Source organism: Danaus plexippus, chromosome 31, assembly GCF_018135715.1.
Source record: "Danaus plexippus chromosome 31, MEX_DaPlex, whole genome shotgun sequence".
NCBI lineage: Eukaryota > Metazoa > Arthropoda > Insecta > Lepidoptera > Nymphalidae > Danaus > Danaus plexippus.
The window spans coordinates 1713371-1735600 of record NC_083558.1 but is presented as its reverse complement, the minus strand read 5'-3'; the positions used below and the strand labels follow the sequence as shown (position 1 = coordinate 1735600).

General features: G+C 32.7%; 2 protein-coding genes across 2 annotated transcripts; one reads left to right on the top strand and one right to left on the bottom strand.

Moving 5' to 3' along the window:
- Positions 1-2898: 2898 nt before the first annotated feature.
- Positions 2899-8961, bottom strand: LOC116778479 (zinc finger protein 879-like). Its single transcript, XM_061525859.1, has 13 exons — positions 8730-8961; positions 8433-8628; positions 8131-8223; positions 7509-7640; positions 6766-7260; positions 6195-6325; positions 5802-5876; positions 5346-5484; positions 4988-5091; positions 4412-4559; positions 4105-4236; positions 3386-3580; positions 2899-3213 (listed from the first exon to the last, which is right to left on the bottom strand). The coding sequence occupies exons 1-13, from the start codon at positions 8801-8803 to the stop codon at positions 2968-2970; spliced, it is 2160 nt and encodes a 719-aa protein (XP_061381843.1). The 5' UTR covers positions 8804-8961; the 3' UTR covers positions 2899-2967.
- Positions 8962-9373: 412 nt separating this feature from the next.
- LOC116778251 (zinc finger protein 729-like) lies at positions 9374-20361 on the top strand. The gene is made up of 17 exons (XM_032672196.2): positions 9374-9715; positions 10288-10365; positions 10893-10989; positions 11196-11234; positions 11652-11744; positions 12282-12413; positions 13541-13923; positions 14395-14608; positions 15216-15346; positions 15431-15505; positions 15823-15961; positions 16621-16730; positions 17075-17180; positions 17337-17468; positions 18498-18698; positions 19223-19376; positions 19657-20361. The coding sequence occupies exons 1-16, from the start codon at positions 9642-9644 to the stop codon at positions 19373-19375; spliced, it is 2157 nt and encodes a 718-aa protein (XP_032528087.2). The 5' UTR covers positions 9374-9641; the 3' UTR covers position 19376; positions 19657-20361.
- The last annotated feature ends 1869 nt before the right edge of the window (positions 20362-22230 follow it).

The following is a 22230-nucleotide window of genomic DNA, read 5'->3' as shown; positions in this document are numbered from 1 at the left end:
CCTCTTTCAAAATTGATCTCATTATTTTTTAACTATTTCCCACCGACGGATATTTAAATCTTCAGCTCGTTTTCCTCAAATTATTTGTAATCGAAAACCCGTTTTGTAATCGGATTCGTTTCTAAGTGACTGGTATAATTTTTCATAAATAACGGTCGCGTTAAGTTGAATGTCGGCAGCGGCACACCAGTCAACCAGAACTTGTAAAGCAGAATTTATAGCTTGGTTTTGAGCTAAAATGCATTCGACAACGTAGCAAAACTACGTTTCATTTAAAACAAACGTAAAAGAGTAAAAAGATCTTCTAAACGTCGCCCCTCATTTACTTTTAGTTCAGTAAATGCCGGGAAGGCCGCATATTTTTCTGGACGTCTGTATGCTGAACCGCATTCCAGTCAGTTGAGTCAAATCTTTGCATAACTTATTTTGTCGACACGAGCCGCCTTTGCTTTCGCTAAAGTATGTTCTTTGGCCGTCACGTTCAAATTTACCAAACTACCCGCAACTAATTCTGACGGGTATACAAATTGTTCATTGACCAAGAATAATAAATTAATTAGGTTATTAAATGAGGGTACTTATTCCAAGCGGGAGCAAACCTTGCCGTTAAACATTATCTAAAAAACTCACCAACTACTGTGACACGTCCCTTTCCTCCAGATCCTGCAGATTAGCTCTCCTTCGGCGTTTCTTTCACTTCAACTTTTCACTAGGCACCATATCCTTCCAACAACTCATTTTATATTCACTAGTACTCCCAACAGCATTTAAAAAAAAATTTACTCGTGACAAATATTATAACTTAGTGCTCGGCTCGAAAATGGTATCTTGTGTTTATAGCTAGATTTGAACCGAACTGTAAGCGTCAGGGAGGGTGGTCGGTAATCCCTTACCGACAATTAGTAGCGACATCTAGCGGCCAAGCGAGGCGAAGGCGGCGATGTACTCTCTTAATGGACTTCGGACGTCAAACGGAACGCAAAATATTAATATACATTTTATTGATCTATATTTCGTTGTTAAAATCATTAAGATATCAAATGTTTTACTTCCGTTGAAGCCAAAGCAATTTTTTTCCTGAATATTTTTGAAACATATGTAATATGTAATGAGATTTAAGATTTTCGCGAATTTCATTCATTTAAATATGTTATATGTACAAAAATTAAATCATCCCTTGAAAATTTGTTGTCATGACATAAAACAATTTTACACAGAGTTTATATTGAGAAGTGTATTAAGATATTACTTATATCAAATGTATAAGCAATATATTGAATTACATAAAATAAACATGACACGCCCTACTACCACACACACACACACACATATAATACATCAATCTGTGAACCCCACCTTCTCATAATAAGGCAATAGCTATTTATTTTTATTTCGCCCCACCTTCTCATAATAAGGTAATAGTTATTTATTTTTATTTCGCCCCACCTTCTCAAAATAAGGTAATAGCTATTAATTTTTATTTCACCCACCTTCTCAAAATAAGGTAATAGTTATTTATTTTTATTTCACCCACCTTCTCAAAATAAGGTAATAGTTATTTATTTTTATTTCACCCACCTTCTCAAAATAAGGTAATAGTTATTTATTTTTATTTCACCCACCTTCTCAAAATAAGGTAATAGTTATTTATTTTTATTTCACCCACCTTCTCAAAATAAGGTAATAGTTATTTATTTTTATTTCACCCACCTTCTCAAAATAAGGTAATAGTTATTTATTTTTATTTCACCCACCTTCTCGTCATAAAGTAATAGCTATTTATTTTTATTTCACCCACCTTCTCGTAATAAGGTAATAGCTATTTATTTTTATTTCACCCACCTTCTCAAAATAAGGTAATAGTTATTTATTTTTATTTCACCCACCTTCTCAAAATAAGGTAATAGTTATTTATTTTATTTCACCCACCTTCTCAAAATAAGGTAATAGTTATTTATTTTTATTTCACCCACCTTCTCAAAATAAGGTAATAGTTATTTATTTTTATTTCACCCACCTTCTCAAAATAAGGTAATAGTTATTTATTTTTATTTCACCCACCTTCTCAAAATAAGGTAATAGTTATTTATTTTTATTTCACCCACCTTCTCAAAATAAGGTAATAGTTATTTATTTTTATTTCACCCACCTTCTCAAAATAAGGTAATAGTTATTTATTTTTATTTCACCCACCTTCTCAAAATAAGGTAATAGTTATTTATTTTTATTTCACCCACCTTCTCAAAATAAGGTAATAGCTATTTATTTTTATTTCACCCACCTTCTCAAAATAAGGTAATAGTTATTTATTTTTATTTCACCCACCTTCTCATAATAAGGTAATAGCTATTTATTTTTATTTCACCCACCTTCTCAAAATAAGGTAATAGCTATTTATTTTTATTTCACCCACCTTCTCAAAATAAGGTAATAGTTATTTATTTTTATTTCACCCACCTTCTCAAAATAAGGTAATAGCTATTTATTTTTATTTCACCCACCTTCTCAAAATAAGGTAATAGTTATTTATTTTTATTTCACCCACCTTCTCAAAATAAGGTAATAGCTATTTATTTTTATTTCACCCACCTTCTCATAATAAGGTAATAGCTATTTATTTTTATTTCACCCACCTTCTCAAAATAAGGTAATAGTTATTTATTTTTATTTCACCCACCTTCTCAAAATAAGGTAATAGTTATTAATTTCGCCCCACCTTCTCATATTAAGGTAATAACTACTTATTTTTATTTCAGCCCACTTTCTCATAAGTATTATAATTTTCATATGACAATTTGTAAACCAATAAATTCTCCTTGTATTTTAGTTTTTAGTTAATTCTGAGTTTTAACATAACACAGAACTTAAATTTTATCCTCCATTAATAATTAAAACAAATACAATATAAGTTATTTAATACAGAATAAGTTACAATATAAATATAGCTTACATGAGATGATATACGGACTACATCTTGACATTGAAATACTGTTTGTCCATCATCAGATCTATCTTCGGATCGTTCCATCCTTGTATGTCTATCTCGCTCGCGCTCGCCATACCTGTTATATTCTGTCCTTGTCTCTTCGCCCGTGATCTCTTCGGCCAGGGCTTCTTCAGATGTACATATGTTATGTGAGCCCGTTTCTCGCTGGCATGCTTAAAACATTTGCCGCACATCTCACACTTAAATGGTTTTAGCCCGGTGTGAATCTGTAAATATATATATATATATATATATGTATGGTAAATTTATTACTTAACATATACAGACATATAAGGTATATTAAAAATTTTGTTTTTTAACATAAACACAATTATTTGCATTCATTTTCAATACAAATATATACATAGCATTGTTTATATGAAGAATAAATACACGTACAATCATATGTCTCTGCCTGTTGCTGTGTGTGCTGAATCCTTTCCCGCACAGAGCACATGTGTAGTGCCTGGTCTGTCTGTGTACCCTTCTGTGCGCGACCAGGCGTTGTTTCATGCGGAACCTCTTGCCGCACTCACAGGCGAATGGCCTCTCGTTTGTATGCACCCAGCGATGGTCTTTCAACAATGCGTGACTCTAAAATATATATGTATATATATATATTATTATGAAAAAAAAAATCATTTAAAAGAATTGGGTCTGGATATGTGACTTTTTTGGTTTGACAAATTTTTATTTTTAAGTTTAATTTCCATCAAAGGAAATTTCAGTCATTACCTCACATTTTATGTTATGTGACATAGAGTGACATTTTTTTTTTAATTTTAAATACAATAACGTCTGCAGCATTTCATTTTAAATGATCTAGATACAGACAGCGCCATCTGCCGGGCTGAGTTGTGAACCCAATCCGTCTGGGGCCACACAAATGCATACAAAATTCATTCGAATCGCTCGAGCCGTTTAGGAGGTCAGTGACATACACACGGACATAAATATACACAAGTTCTGGTTTCCCTATCCACACAGATTGAATTATGTAAATGGTGATAACACTACTGTCCATGCACATATATGTATATATATATATACATATATATATATATATGCGTGTGCCTTTGTGTGTGTGTGTGTGTGTGTCTGTGCGCGTGCGGGCCGACCTGGAACATCCTGCCGCACACCTCGCACATGCAGGGCGACTTCATGCTGGGGTAGTTGGTCCTGTTCTTGTCGGGATGGTTCCGTCTGAAGTGAGCGTGGTAGGCGCGCGAGTCCTCTAACTGCATGCCGCACTGTTAGATAACATACAAACATATTTATATTATCTGAATTATTATATCAAAGACTACGAGTTATTAGTTGTTAAGCAATCTAGGATTAACTTAGGGCACATACAATGGACCTAGTTTTTTCTTAAAGTACATATAATTAATGAATTTCCAAGGTAACATAATATATTGTCCCTACTTGCTCGCACGGTATAGGACCTTCTGCTTTTCTGACTTGACTCGGATACACTTTCTTGTCGTTTAAGTCGTTTTTTTCGCTGTCATCTTTGTCGAGGGCGTCCCTTGATTTTCTTCCGCGTTTCGGTTTGCTGGGATCCTTGGATATTCTGTTGTAAATAATATATGATATATCAAAATATCTCGAATAAATTATTCGGGATATTCATAGATTGTGAATATCTCGAAAACTTAATTAATTGCCGAATATTAAATTCCATTTAATCTGTATGTATATTTTAATTCGTTAACTACAATCAGACTATAATTACGAATGGGAAAGATTCTATTCGGATTTCGGGATATATAGCTATCTTCGAGGCATTCATATCCGGCATTGAATAGTGAAATAACAGAACAGTAATGAGATCTAATACTTTCGCGAGTATTCATTTATATAACAGTAAATAAGGAATACCTAGAGCGGCAAGAGACAAAAATTTGTAACAGTAAGTGATGAAAATCTCGGACCATGAGTGATGAAAGTCTCGAAAAGTCCCGAAAATATTATCGGACATATCTTATCCGCGATACTCACTCGTCGCCAGCGTGTCTCGCGGAGACGCTGAGGTGTCGCTTGTAAGCCTCTTGTGATATGAAGCGTACGTCGCATAGCTCACAGAGCGGCCCGTCCTCCGGGATCTGGGAATTCATCAATTAATTTAAATTTTGTTAGGACGCGTGTTTGTTGCTTTCATCCGAAATCTACTAAACGGATTTTCAAGAAACTCTCCAATTATGTATCTGGGACATGAGAATAATATATATATATATTATATTTTTTATTTAGTCATAATATATTATTTTCTATCTGAATTTTATTCTGAAGTCTAAGCGGTTCGTTCGTTGCACACTACATTATTCCCGCGGCTTCACGCGGCGACACAGTATAATACCTGTCCGAGATGTAATCTGTGTTTCAGTTTCTTGTGCAAATCTATCCCCTTCTGACTGACGAAGCAATAACCGCACAGAGCGCACACGAAATCCGACGGGTGTTTGATGCGAATGTGTCCCATGTAGGTTGTGAATTTACTGTAACAATAACATTGTTGGCAGAATAGAGTTAAACTTGAGCCTGAAGTTTTGATATCGTAGAAAAATATATATATTATAGCATAAATCGTATTTATATAACCTTAATATGAGTTCTGAATCGTCACAGTAAACACTCTTAATACACCGCACATGAAAACTGGAAACGCTGCGTGTGTAGTGTGACGATGATAATTCGAGTAAGGTTACTGTAAAATACTTTCAGGGCAAAACTATGACTTGGATCACAAAATAATAAAGTCAAAGTCAGCATGACTCCGACATTGACTGTGACATTGACTTCGTCATTGACTCACAGGAACACTTCATTACAGTGCGGACACTCGTATTTGGTGCCCTTGTGCCATCGCTCGTGGAGTCGTGCTGTTTGTCTGTCAATGTAATAAATAACTTGATTAATTTTGTATATAAAGTAAATTCATTTAAAAGAAATTAATATAACAACAAAATTAAATTTTCTTCTCACAAAGGCATCCAAAAATTATATTCCAGTAAAGCAAAAGTCGTCTTCATTATTCTTTCCAATATATCGTTCACTCACTCATTCTTCACTCACATAATGAATGATTAAGTAATTCAATCATTTAATCTTCAATCAATATTCACTCACTCATTTATTAATTGATTCAGTCATCACTACTTATTCATTCATCTACTCACTCACTCACTCACTCACTCACAGCACTCACCTGTGTGTAGTAACGAAAGCACACCGGTTACAATTGAACCTCTGCGCGTGATGCGCCGTCGTGTGTTTCCTCAAGGCATGTGAGTGTTTGAAATGTGTCTTACAAATTTCACAACAATATTCACCGCATTGCTGGAATGTTAAATTAATTTGTATAGACACAAAGCTCGGGTCGTTAACCCCGAGACGATATGGATCTGGGGTTAACGACCTTAGTTCGTTTTTAATACAATTTTTAGAGTTGTTGATTTTGAAAGTTAGATTACGTAAAAATTATTATATCAAGACTATATGATGAGAAAACAGAATAACTAATACCTTTGGTTGTGTGGAAAATAATTAGAACAGTTAATCTACCTACAATTTATAAAATATCAGGATTGGGATACAATAGATGTTTCTTTATATTGTGACGATATTTCAGATATTTTTAACTGGATTCAAAAGTCTGAACAGATTATGATAAAATTTTATAATGATAGAAATTCTTAATTAAGGAAGAGGACGGTGTAACTATATTTACATAGATTATTTAAATTTGATAACCGAATTCTCTACATATATATACTTACAGTAGTATGCCTTGTCATATGTCCGTTGTACGCTCCTTCATCAAGGAAACCCTTAAAGCACTCCATACACTTGTACACTGAATTCTTGAAGTTAGAACTCTCCTGTCTCTTCTGGATATCAGCTATTTGTTCCTCCAAGGTCAGATCGGTGATAGTGAACAGACTCTCATTCAGGTCATCGTTAAGGAACGGCTTTCTCCTCCTATCTACCTTCGGTTCCTGTATCTTCTTCTCTTTCTTCTTCTTTGTCTTCTTGGCTTTGGTTCTCTGCGTCTCTAGTGGCAGACTGTCATCTGTTGTGTAGCCCATAGCGACTGTGTCTTGCTCGTTAATAAATTCCTTTTCAATTTTAACCTGTTCCTCTATAACGATCTCTTGTATGGGGTTCACGTCCTCTTTGTTAATGTATGCATCGCAGTGGTTCGCATCAAATCTCTGCATTTGCAGTTTCCATTTGGGATTGTGATTTAATGATTTTATAGCTTCTGTTGTGAACTGTGATTAAAGGAAAAAGATATATATATATATATGTGTGTGTGTGTGTGTGTGTGTAATTTCATTTTATTTCCATAATTATGTCACCATTTAGGCCATACTAATAAATATTTTTAATATAACAAAAATATATTTCTATGATATATTTGAATATTACTTTTTCTATTTGAGAAAATATACTAATTACAATATTTATTATCTATGACGTCTAAATTCATTATGTGTATATGAATTTTAATGTCACTCACATTGCCTATTCTAATGAGATCCACAATAATAGTCTGCGCCTGTAACGTCTGCGTTCTAAATTTATAGCAATTTTTTAATCTTTGCATGCATTCGATACAAAGATTCTGAGGCAGGTAGTCATCTTTGTATATCTGAAAAAAAAAATATGTTAATTTATATAAGATAGCTATACAAATACTGACAGTTTCTATTTAAAGACAATTAAGACACAAACAGTATTTATAGATGGCGGTACCGGTTACATTATTTGTATGTACAAATTTAGTAAATACTTTGTGGTGAGTAAAACGTGAAACTTGTGTATATAACATCCACAAGCAAGTCTTCCAGCGTATTCAGTGACTTTTTAACAGTTAATAAACCTCCTTAGTATATTAAAGTATAAAAAAATATATATAAAACTGTATTGTCTATTTGTAAATATATATCAAAATAGGATTGTGATTTTTTCTGTTTATACAGGCTAACTGAAACGACAGGACTGATTTGATTGAATTTTCACTGATATGATAGGTACTGACATAGGCTAGTTTACTTTAAATATATATATATATATATATATATTTAATAAGTTTTGAACTCAGCTAGTGATGAAAATTACTTCCTATAGTGTCTACTTACGTTCATGCCTGTGAGTAATATAAATGTCTGCTGAAGATCGGGATTTAGTATCGGGTAGACTCTCATATCTGCCCCCAAGCATATACGACATACCTGCAACATAAGTAGTGATATATATATATATACAATATTAATCTTTTTCGGTTAATAATCTTAACTTTTAAAACGAGAATAACAATTGTAAATAATATGTTAGTATATTCTTAAATAATTTATAAAAATATATATTTTTAAACAATGTACTATATGATAAGTTTGTAATCATATTAAGGTAAGGTAATTAACTATCAAACTTATAGTACCTGTGTAACAGTGCTGTTCACTGGTGTAGTAACAGCTTTAGGTACAGCTCCTGGTAGGAGTTTCCTCTCGCCACCTTCGACTTCACAAATATCGTCGTCCTTAAAATGGTCAGAGCACACCAAACTACGAGGAACCCATTGCGGTAACCCTAACAAGCTCAACCAAGACGTCTTCATTTTCGCATCGTTTGGAAAACTAAAAATTTAACTATCTATGAAAATTTATACAAATAGCGGCTCGAGTGAATTATAACTTCTGTATTTTATACATATCTCTCATTTAAGTTTATCACTTACAAGTAAAACGTCGTTTCCTCAGATTTAATACTGTTTTTAAAAGCATTTTTACAAAACGGTACACAGCAACGCATTTTGTCGTTCACTAGGATACATTACATTCATACATATATAGTCGTATTAGAAACACATAATTTACATCTACATTTATATTTCTTTGAATATCGAGGCAAGTAACATATTTTTAATTATAAAAATTTTATCCTACACTATAGAATAAACTCAATGATAATGATAGAAACAATAATAAATTTCAACCTATCAAAATCCTATTACAACCAATCAATATCTCCAGCTCGCTCTCACGCCTCGAAGTTGATAGAGACAAGTATATTACTTAATAGAATCAAATGTCATTTGAAATATGTCGGATAACAAAGGTTTGTATGACATGTAAACATATTTATATTTTTATTCAACCTCTCTTTCTAAGAAATATAATGGATATATGAGTAAAAAGGAAAACGCTATTTTCTAGGCTCATTTAAGATATTTCTCAAGTATGGCACAGAGTATACGTTTATCATTATGTGAAAAATTGCAAAAGGTAGGAACGTTTGGAATGGTTTGTGATAGTTATTTAAAAATATATATATATATTCTTACAGCATGCTAAACATCGATTTTTATTTATATTTGTTGCAATGTGTGCTTGGCGTCCTTGATAGTTTTGGCAACCTTGAAATCAAGAACTGTCACTTTTGAAGGGTGTCAATTTGTTACAGAAATCGTAAAAACTGAACAAACCGTAAACAATAATATAATCAATTAAATTTAAAACGAAACAAGCATTTCATACTCTAATACGGTTATTAATTTATTTACCCAGCGTGTGGGATATCATCGCTTCAATGTCACAACATATTCATATAGGTTTACGTGTTTAGATTATTTACAATAAATAGTTTTAAAATGAAGTGCTGTGTTAAAAACTGCCCAAATGACAACCGGAAGGCGACAAGGAACGACAGTATCACCTTTCACCCGTGAGTTTCATTCATAAATAAACATTACATGCCAACTACATTACCTCCGATGCACTCATCCCATAGCGTCAATTTAAATTATAATATATATCCTATTAGAATTTTACGTTAAATTTTACGTTACCAATAATATAATTGAAAATTTTTTTATATTTAAATTATATAGAGACTTTAATTTAATACAATAACTATGGTAGTGACATGGAGAAGATGGGGATTAAAGATAGTTGTCTTTAAAATTCATTGTGATGTAAAATATGTTATCTGTGTTCTCATAATTTAAATTGACTAAAGAATGAACAATTTCAACATATATTTATTTAAGTGACATTCAGTTTATTAATTTATATATATGTATATATTTATATAAATTCAAATATATTCTGTGTACAATTACTTGTTTAATCTACATATATAATTGTGATATTTTTTCCATACTATTTTATTTAATTTTTTTTTTTGAATTAAAAAATATTATTATTATTAATATCTTATTTATGTAAGATGAATTTAATATATATATATATATATATTTGGTACTTATGGATGTAACAAAAAATATTTTTTTTCAGATTCCCCAAAGAGGATATCCTCCGCACCACATGGATTGATGCTCTCGGTATGACAGAATGGGAATCCAAAGATCCAAGGTATGTTATAGCAGCTCTACCCACAACTTTATCTGTATGCAATATTATTAATAGTAATAAAAGTAAACAATATTTTGAATAGTGTAGTCTCAGTTACTATTTATCATACCTATTTTCCAAGGAAACTTCAATCAAAATCAGTTGAGCCGTTCCACAGATTAGATGGTTAACAGACAGACAATAATAAAAAAAAAATTGATATCTACTGAGTATACATGTGTTAAGTAATAGTTGATATTTAAGAACATATTACCAAATATATATGTATTTTCTAACAATCACTAACTTTATAATCAATAATTTTAATAGGCAATACAAAATTTTTACTTTAATTTTTATTTTAAATGAAAATGTTTTTAAACGTAAAACAGTTTTTTTAAGTATGTTTAAAGAAACCTTGAATTATTGTGAGCAAATTTAGTTCTCCACCATTTTGAAAAATTTTAAAAATGTTTTGTAACCACCATTAACTGGCTAAAACGTAAAATTTCATTATTTTTATAACCCGAACTCCGTTTTTATCACAGCGTGGTGTGCTCTGAACATTTTACTGAAGATTCATTCTACGTCACAAAATGTGGCGTAAAAAAGGTCAAAGCCGATGCAGTGCCATTACCGGTATTTGTAAGTACTTGATTAAGATTATCTTAAGTGAAATTCGCATCAAACTTAAATTTATATAATCTATACAAGCTCTTTATATGTTACCCAAAAAAAAAACGATTATATAGAAATCGTCCTGCACAGTACAAAGTAGAGCCAACGAAACAAGATAATTTCTGTAAATAAACTTTTATATCAATCAAATTTAATATCAATTTATTGCGTAGATAACATCGGATGAATTAGACTCGGCAGCGGATAAAAGGGTGAGTTTAATAGACAATTTATTTTATTATAACGTATAATATACATTCTACAATTGCCATGAAAGAATATTAACTTAGATATATTCATTGTGGACAAGCACTTACTATGTTTAAAATCATTAATGACAACCCTAAATGTAACCCTACACCATATATGTGTAATTACAAATAAGATAATGACATGTAAATGTTACTAAGTTTTTCGGATACTAAGCGTTTTTTATTATTTATATATATATATAAATATAACTACTGACCGACACTCATCTCGTCTTGTGATCACGGTCTCTGTAAAGGATCCGATAGGTCGTGCTCATGTAGATAAACAATAAAAGTAGTATCCGAATAAGTCAAATAATTTTCATACCCGTCTACCTTCAACGAGCGGGCAACACTCAACGTGAGGTCGGTTTTCAGGTGTGCAGAGTATGTTTGTCGATAGATGTCAAAATGTATGACATAACAGAAGACGGAGTTAGTACGATGTTTGAACGGATCACGAATATACTTGTAAGTATATACATATGTAGACATATATGTACATATATAGACTATCACGTCTCACACACACATACAATACATCGATCCGTGAACACTCCTCAATGTGTGTGTCGTCACTGAATGTTAAACATCACACACACTACCACGACTCACACACGCACATATAATACATCAATCCGTGAACACTCCTCAATGTGTGTGGCGTCACTGAATGTTAAACATCACACACACTACCACAACTCACACACACATATAATACATCAATCCGTGAACACTCCTCAATGTGTGTCGTCACTGAATGTTAAACATAGTGACGTATATATTAAACTATTGAATAGAAAAAATCTATTATGGTCGCATTTCAATTTCTATTCATTGAAATACCTAAGGTATTTAATATATTTTTTTAAGTTTAATAAAAAAAAATTCTTTTACATTGGTTCCGCACGTACGTTTAGGTTAGTGACGTCATTCCAAATCCACTATTTCAGATACAGCCCTTCTGTAACTTCATTCGTTTGTCATAATAAATGTCGTAAATTGTAGATCAATCCACACGATAGATTACCGCATCGTATATGCTGGGAGTGTAGCGTGCGGTTGAGGAACGCTGATAGCTTCAGGGCTAAAGCTATCAGATGCGATGAGCTGCTTAACAAATTGGATTTGGACAGAACTGTGAGTATTCCTGACGTATATGAGGACTATATGTATGTAAAATTGTTTATAATAAAGTTAATTTTTGTTAATTTCTTTTCATGAGAACCTTTTCCTGACAATGACAAACACTAAACAATGTGCGTCTCGGAACGCTTGACAGAAGTCAATGTGGCGCCGTAACGCGTTACGTTACGAAATAGATGACCCTCTCATAAGTTACCATTCTAAAAAATATAATAGTGAAATCGGTTCCACCGTTCACGCGTGACCAAAGGAAATACAGATTAATATATCTGTGACAAATAGATTTTATTAAAAGTATCTAGATAATTATTATCTAAACAGGTTTTATATATTGCGGTAATCGTCATGTAATCCGCAATTCAGAATCTTCATTATGGAGTTCGGGTGACGTTTGTAGAACAAAATTATTCTATGACCTCTCTTTGCATACCCTTTAAGAGGTAGTTTTGATTTTACCCTATTCTATGTTGAATTATCAGTTAAGTGATAACCAGAAACTCTTATGCGCTTTAGGGGTGGTAGAGCCTAGTTTAAATTTAAGCCAGGCTGAGCTGTGCTCAAGTTACTGCAGCTCAAACATGGGCTGGACCGACCGGGGAAGTACCGACCTCTCACAGAAGATCCGTGTGAAGTAGTCTTTAATGGCTGCGTGTCGTCCGATGAGTGAGAGACACGGTTGCTCTTTCTGTTTCCCACCCTCTCCTCTCTTTCTCCCACAACCAAGGTCGGCATTAATACCGGTGACTACTTCCCATCAAGTAGACAGTCTGCTCATTTGACCCTTTACATATAAAAAAGTCCTTATCATTTATATATATCTAAAGCTCTCTGTGCCACAGAAGTTTCCCACTTATAAATAGTGCAGTACACGGACATAACTAACAATAGTATAAGAATGACAGTCTAAATAAAAATATATATATATATTGTTCGATTGTTCAAATGCTACTAAAATAGTCGATTTGTCATCTTTTTACAACTGATATTCATGAACAAGTTTAATGACATTTCATGGAAAACTAAATGACATTAGTATTCTTATGACAGTATAATTATATTCTGGCAAAACTGAAGCTAAAATCTACTTAACGTTTTTAATAAAATGAATTTCTATTCAACAGATAACATTAAGAGATGTAAAATCAATAAATAGGACATTCAAAAAATTTAAAACTACCCTAATACAGAAAATATATGAGACAAACGAATATGATTATGAAATTAATGACGAGATCAAAACAGAAGAAAATAATGACACGGACTTTAATGATTATAATGATAATGATATTAATGATATCAAGAACGAACCCGAGATAAAAGATGAGAGTAACAATGAGATATTCTTCGAGGAGTATCCGGTTTTAAACGACAGCGACGAGATAACACTGAGCGAAGTCTGCAAGAAGAAAAAGGTGAGGAAGAAGAAAGTTAAAATAGAGAAGAGAAAAGAAGTTAAAATTAAAAAGAACGATGAGAACGACAGTCCGTCCATAACAATGGATAAGTAAGTATTAATACTATAGATGTAAAAGTGTTTTATTTCGTTTATATTATAATAAATAAAAAATTCTAGAATTCTATAGAAAAATAAGCCTTCTTGTAGTCATGAGTATTATCCCACAATAAATGATATCAATATTAGATACAATGACTAAGTTAAACAATATGTATATATATATTTCGGCTATAATACGCAGTACTAATGTTTCACTTTACAAATTATCTCGTTTCCGTTGTCACGGTTATTATAAAGCAAATGAAACGTAAAGAAAATTTAAAATACAGTAATAAATGTCGCATCCAATAAACGCAGTATAATTTTAAACTATACATATTCAATTTAGTCTGACAAATAATATCGATTACGCACACGACGTAACAAACAATTTTTTTAGTCCCAGTCATAAACAGAATCATTAAATAATATCCGAAAATTAAGTTATTCAAAACATTAACAAAAAAATCCGTTTTCAAGGTACAAAAAATCCGATGTTAAACGTCGCAAAACCGATAACTTGGACGAATCGTTGTTCACTATAACGACTCTCACTTACGACGAGCAGATCGCTGAGATAGAAAAGCGACAGGAATCGGCGTCGTATAGACACTCGCCGTACAAATGTCTGACCTGTTACAGAGGATTCCTCATCAGAGATAGATATGAAGCACATGTCGTGAGACACAGCGAGGTTGGTGTGGTGAACGGAATAACTATTCGGTTAACCGGAATAGCTATATGGTTAATCATAACAACTATATGATAAAGCGCAATGACCATGCGTTTTACCGTAATAACCATTTGGTTAACCGTAATAATTATTCGTTTGACCGTAATAAGTATACGGTTAATAATAATAACCATGACAGAGCCAATGAAGACCCTTTTATTTAATCCCCCTTTATTTTTTCTTACAACAACATAAATAATAATTTCGAAAAGATTCTAAGATATAATTTATGTTGCTAAAAAAGAGCAAGAAAGAAACTAACTTCAACAGCTTATGTTAAAATTATATGACCGTACAAATCTTGATAGATTTATGAGATTGTTTACATTTTTTGGTAAAACAGGAAGTTCCTTGTGATGCGATTCAAAGATGTTTTAAGTGTGTTACACAATACTATTTATATATCAAGTACAAAAAACTAGTAAGTTTTTTCCTGAATGCTTGGTCGCACAGAACTTTATTAACCCTTTAAGTTTAAACTAGATTTCTATTTAGTGCAATGAATATAATTCATATTGGTTAAGTGATTTTTACGTCAACGACGATCATATATATATATATGTTACAGCAAAGTGGTGCCTACGAGTGTTTTATATGTAAAACACGCCTGAAGACTGCGAGAGCTCTAAGAAAACATCTGACGGCGCAACACACAGAGAAATTTAACTGCAAGGGATGTCCGTTTGTTACCAGGAACAGGTATTGTAATAAACATAGCAATCTAACAAAAAATCATATACATTAAACTTTACCCTTGTATATATATGTGTGTTTCTCGTCCAGGGGTGTAGCTCGTGAACACGAGAAATGGCACGCCGGCACCAAGTACCAGTGTCCACACTGTCCAAGCGAGTTCGAGTCAGTATTAGCTATATTTATATTATGTTATTAATAAAAATATTGTATTTGCAACAAATTCCCCAAAAAACAAATAAATATCACCAAAAAAGCATTGGTCTTCTAACAAAGTCTTAAACATAAATTACAGAATTCTTAATTCACGAACTAAGACTCGACAGCTTGTTTAGCTGCGACTCGACGACATATCACCGAAGTCACCGATTCGATTCCAGCTCGCGTTAATAAATTATCCATTCTATATTTTCATATCGAAATGCATATACATATCAAATTATTGTTTCTATGTAAAAATATAATTTAATTTATTTATCTAGTAAACTGACCACCTACATGGGCCACATCCGCATAAAGCACGTGTCGGACTTCGTGTGCGAGTTGTGTGGGTACACGTTTGTTAGCAAGAAGGGGGTAGACGTCCACAAGAAGAAAAAACATAGAGTTGTCGACAAAAACGTAAGTTGACATATATAATAGTATATCTCGTACAATATAGGAGTACCCGCACTTATAGTGTCATGTTAAGCAAGTAACAATTTTTAAACAAACAAATCGCTCTGTTACCTGGGTAAATACCTCATTAACTGGCAATTCCATGAAAAAATCTTTTATCAAACTTAAATGACCACCCAATATGTATGTAACTACGACCGTAATAGGAACGTGTCACGCCAACAAGAGTGCTTTGTATTGAAGAGTATGAGACTATGTCCAGTACATTGTTTTGTCAGCGATCTGTACCGACACGTGACATATACGGAGCTGTAATTGTTGTCGGCGATAATATTTTGCCCGGTTTTAACCTACAATGACCGTCCTAAACGCCTAAAAGGGGTAACCCCTCTTTTTCTTTCTCGACTGCCTCAACAACAGGAACCGCGCGGAGTTAGCACTCAGATGACATGCTGACGCTGCCTTTACCAATGCCGATACATATGACTGACACGTAATTGATACCCTCTTATTAAAGCTCTTATTAGTGGACATAGTAGAGCATATAGAGTTGCCAGTCCTGAAACGTTCCTATCACGATGATAGTATGACATGTTGTGGGGGGTAGAGTCAATTACACTTCCTAACAGTAGCTGTTGTGTATCTACCCTCATATATTCCAGGTGGAACTGACTGGTCCGTTCTGTGAGGTATGCGACGTCCGCTTCCTCTCCGAGGAGGCGCACTCTAGACATCTGAAGTTGTCATCCAAACATAGCAGCGACAATGACCCGTGAGCGATATATATATGTAGAATATATTACATTGTTTAAGAACAGTATCGAAATCTCCTTGATGTTATCAGCGGATAAAGAATTTGTTGTGTGTTTGTTTCTGTTCTCTCTAAACACGTATCTAGAAACGATGGCAATTCTCTCGATGAAACTTTTATAATTAAATTGTAAGATAAATTTAAGGTTATTTATTTTCTATCAACTTCAAGCGTTATATGTTTAAAAAAACATACTTTTAAATATTATAAATATTAATATACAATATAAGATCGTACCTGTGACTCAATAAATGTCTTCTCGAAGAGACTGTCTCGACTGAGCCATCGCGTCGTTACGTTTCCAGTAATCGTATCCGGAACGACTCTCAAAGTATGAGCAGTGAGAGAGGACTCGCGAGAAGGAGGGACGTCAGAGAAACTGGTGATGCCTCACCTGTTACGTGCGAACAGGTATACATACAGGCATACACACACAGACACACATACATACATTAATACATATGTATATATATATATATATATATATATATTTACTTTCTTATGGGTACCAAATACACAAATGAAGTAAAGACATATTTATAGTATAGTCTGCTATAATTATTCCAGTGCGGTCTTCAGCTGCGTGACCTGCGTCTATACGCGCAGCACTTCCGTCGGTCACACCCGGATAAGAACCGTACCAAGTACCCGGCTATGAAGACACCGGCCATGTGCGAACACTGCGGCCGGATATTCCAGGTGAGTAGGCCACATTGAAGTAAAGCAAAAATATAACCTACTCTCTCTTATGCGGTGTCACTGTTGCTTTTTAAGTGTAACACACACGACTATACTTTGAAATGTCTGTAGTTATTTCGAATTGTTAATTTTATATACATTCTTTGTACGTTAGGCTTCATTCACACCGAACGGTAATAAAACTTGCAGTTGTATTGAACCTTAACGCACACTTCACTGTCAATTTTTGTATCACATATTAGGGAATAGTGACTTATAAAATAAGATACGTTACAACAGATACTATGGATTGTATTTAAAAATAATTATATGGAAAAAAAGGCATAGAACATATTTCTACCCACATTTTCTTAAATGAAGTCGTGGTGGCCTGGAGGTTAAAGACCGCCTCTCATACGTGAGGGCGCGGATTCGAAACCTGGCAAGTACCAATGTGATCTTTTCCGAATCATATGTACTTTCTAAGAGTGTTTAGACACCAGTGACGAACGGTGAAGGAAAACATCGTGAGGAAACCTGGTCTTATAATTTCAAATTATAAGATTGAAATCGCCAACCCGTCTTGAGCAAGCGTGGTGATTAATGCTCTAACCTTCTCCGTGTGAGAAGAGGCCTTTGCTCAGCAGTGGGCTCCCATAGGCTGATGATGATGATGATGATGATTTCTTAAATTAATGTCACTCACTAAATGTAACCTGAGATACATTTCTACTTGTCCGTTATCTTTTAAATGTATGGAACAAAAAACATAGAAATAAAACTAATATTACTCGTATTTAAAACGCGTTTATTTTTATTTTTAAAAACATACTCAGGACGTTCGGTTCCTTTGGAGCCGTGGTCACGGACAGATGAGTGTGAATGACCTTAACCGAAGTTAGTAACCGAAACGTCAGGAGTATGTTGTGAATAATAATAGTAGTGTCGTAGTAATTTCGTAATATATCAGTTTTATTTCAAAGAATACCCGCGAAAATCTTAGATATCATTGTTAGAATATATATCTACCCTCTATCCTTAATGTTTCAGAGTATGGCGCTGTTGAAAGATCACATGTGGGTCCACACTGGGGAGAAACGGTTCAAGTGTGACAGGTGTGACAAGAGCTTCACCCAGAAGACAAACCTGGTGTTCCACATGAGGGTACACTCCGCAACAAGACCCACGTACGAGTGTCCGTTGTGTGGCAAACACTTCGCCTTCTTCAATAACAGGAGACGGCATATGTTTGTATGTATATATTTATATATATATTGTTGTGTGTGTGTGTATATATATATATGTGTGTGTGTGTGTGTGTGTTTGTGACGAGAACTAAAATAGTGGTAAATGTTTGAGTGACTTATATAAGCTGAATGCATTTCTTTTTCGTACTGCACCGGCAAGAGTTCGCAACTACCGCACATAAAAGGTTTTATTTACAAAATAATAATTTCTTTACAATCTAGGGATTTTTTATTCCTTTGGGAAAGCTTAAGGATAGTATAATGAGCCCCTGCACTACCATTTTATACTCTTCCTATGTATATGAAAATCTACACATATTTTTTCTCAAACTTAACAAATATATTACTTACATTTTCAACTTGTATAACAATTCGTTATAATTTTCTCTTACACTTCATTGTTCCACAAATAAATATTTATCATAATTAATTTATAATCTATATTGTACAGGTAATTACATCTCGAAGAGTATTCTATGTTGTCCGACAAGTTAAGTAATGTTCTGAGCTATTATAACATGATTTCAGATCCACACGGGCCTGAAGCCGTTCAAGTGTGACACCTGCGGGAAGAGCTTCACCACGGCCGGTGAACAGCGAGCCCACACAGACCACGTGCATCTCAAGAAACCCTGGCCGAAGAGGGCGAGGAGCGGCCAGTGGAAATGTGTAGAGGATTAGAGTATGTATAATAATATCATAGTATAGACACACACTCAGACACACGCCCACACACACATACTGTGTATATACATTGTAGGCATAAATGTATATCTATACATACATTAGTTTGTAGTTATTTGATATATAAATTATCAAATTCCTTGTTTACTGTTAGTCCTTGTCTAAATTAGTCCAACTATGTTATATGTACCGAGACATAGTCATAAATGATTGAGTATTAACTAAATATATATATTAATATATAAATTACCTTCATCTTTACAACAAATATCTTTCAGATCAATGAGCGTTGAGTCCTTATAAGAAGTTTCAAGATGAAATTCAAATTCAAATAATTTGTACCTTGGCTGCTAGTGTCACATTCAAGCCGACAACTGCCATGTCTTAAGGATATATTGTGTGAGGAAATAGAGTTATGTGGTTCCTTATATAAAGAATTATATATAAATATATAATAAAAATTATAAAACAAGAAATAACTAGCAAATTTTTCATATATTTTCAATTATTGATGAAGATCAATGGACTTGTTAACTTTGATTGAGAATTAACAATCATTCTAAAGTGTACCTTTACATTAAGGTTAATTATAAAATTACTGTGTAATTTTAAGTTCAATACAAACATCACAATAACAAAATTAAACAATAATAAAATTATAAAAAATGAATGTCATACTCTTCTATCAGAAGCTATAATCAGTTACTTCAATGACCATTCCTTCTAGAACTTTCTAGAAATATCTTGTTTTATGTAAAGTGTTGTGTATGAAAAACTTTGATACTGACAATATATTAAAATGTAATCATTACAATATTAAGTTTCTGACTGTCAAGATGGAAGTAACGTAATGCGAACAGCTTAGAATTAAAATGATCTCAACTATGTATTATTATTTATAAGGTTCTATATTTTTAAATGTTATACAAGTATCATTTTGTACATGTATGCTGTATATACGGCTTCAGCAATTAATTTTATTATTTATTTTTAATAAAACCTTTTGTGAGCACGCCTATAATAGTCGATTATTTTAATTAACACCCACTAGAATAACAGGTTTGAGCCAAACTTATAATACTATAGTTAACAAAAATATCTTTTAGAGGACAATAACTGAATATAGTCATGAAATAATATTAAGTTGATACACAATATATCTCTGAAAAAGTTTTTTTGATGTTTGCACTGTCTATTTACGATTTTCTTGAGTTTATTAAACCTTAAGCTAAATTTATCGTCATAATGTGTTGATTTTATATGCAAAAGGAATATTTGCAAAAATTAAAACAAAGTCAAACACAGGTTTTATTCGAAACCAGACTTACCTTTCAAAAAAATATTTCAGCGATTACATTTGACCCATATAGCATAATCACTTTTAAGTGCTCACAGCTTAGGTTAAATACAAAGGGAATCTGCAGCTTTGCTTATTAAAACTTTACATAAGACATACGATAATTAATACATAGATACTGTATTTAACAATACCCATTCAACAAGAAAATTGAATTTTTAAAATATTGACATAGACTCAAAGCAAGGGATTGTATTTTAAATTTTTTAACAATAATTACTTTAAATATACTTATTATCTATTATGTTGATAATTTAAATGACAGAATTTTTTTCTAAAAATAAAATATACATTTTCCCCCCATTTTCTAAAACATAGATAACGAAAACGTACTGTGGAAATAATACTAAATTATATCTAAAACAATATTCAATAGTTTTTAGAAGTAATTAATAACTAAAATAATGATCTTACTTATTTTACTTTTTTATTAAAAAATACTATACATAATAAATGATTACAAAATAAATATTTTTTAAATAATTTTAATGCATATTCCTAATATTGTGTGATGTAAAATGAAAAGACAAGGAAAAAAAGGTTTGAAATATTTTTGGCGGGATATTCGACGTTATTTAAGGTAGGTAATAGGCGGGATTCAGTAGTCTCTTGTAGTTTGAATGTTATTACTTTTTCTAAAGATATATTCTAGATTATTTAGTTTTTTTAGAACTTTCTCTTTATAATAATTATCTTTATAAGAATTCTATGATGAGTAGCTTGAAATTAAGAAACAAGCCTCGTGTAAACTACTTTGAACCAGATGAACCCAAATTAGACGAATATATATGTAAGTTATTTAAATTTAACCAACTGCTTAAACCACTTTAAGTACTATTTAATTATAATGTCATTCTAACCGTCATTTTATATTTTCATACGTAGTTTGTGCTGAATGTGGTGATTTTGTTTATGAATTCTGTTCTATACACGGTCCACTGCTTGTGATACCCGATAACAAGGTGAGTTATAATATGTATGTATATATTTCTTGCTATACAAATATATAACAATAAAATTATCAATCCAAGCCACCGACCAAATCCCTATTCCCTCCCTGTGTCCCACGAGCCGCTCTCACCATACCCCATGTGTTTCTACACATAGCACCTTCTACAATACCAGGTGATTATTAATACAACACAAGTCACATATATACTGACAACAAGAATATAATTAATGTACTTATTATAAGAATTATCATTTAAATCCAATTAACATAATAAGTTATTAATGAAATTTTCTAAACCTCTCTTTTACTTTTGCTTCTTGCTGATTATAGATAAAAGACTTTTTATAAACATTTTAACACTTTATTATATAATAGGGGCGGGTTTAGGGGTGTTTTCTACACTCACTCTGCCCAGCGGAGTGCGTTTTGGACCCTATATAGGGATGAAGACCGAGGAAATTACTTCCATGTATTGTTGGCAGGTTGTTTTATATAGACTTTATTTTATTAGCAAGTTATTTAAACCAAATTAATTAAGATATA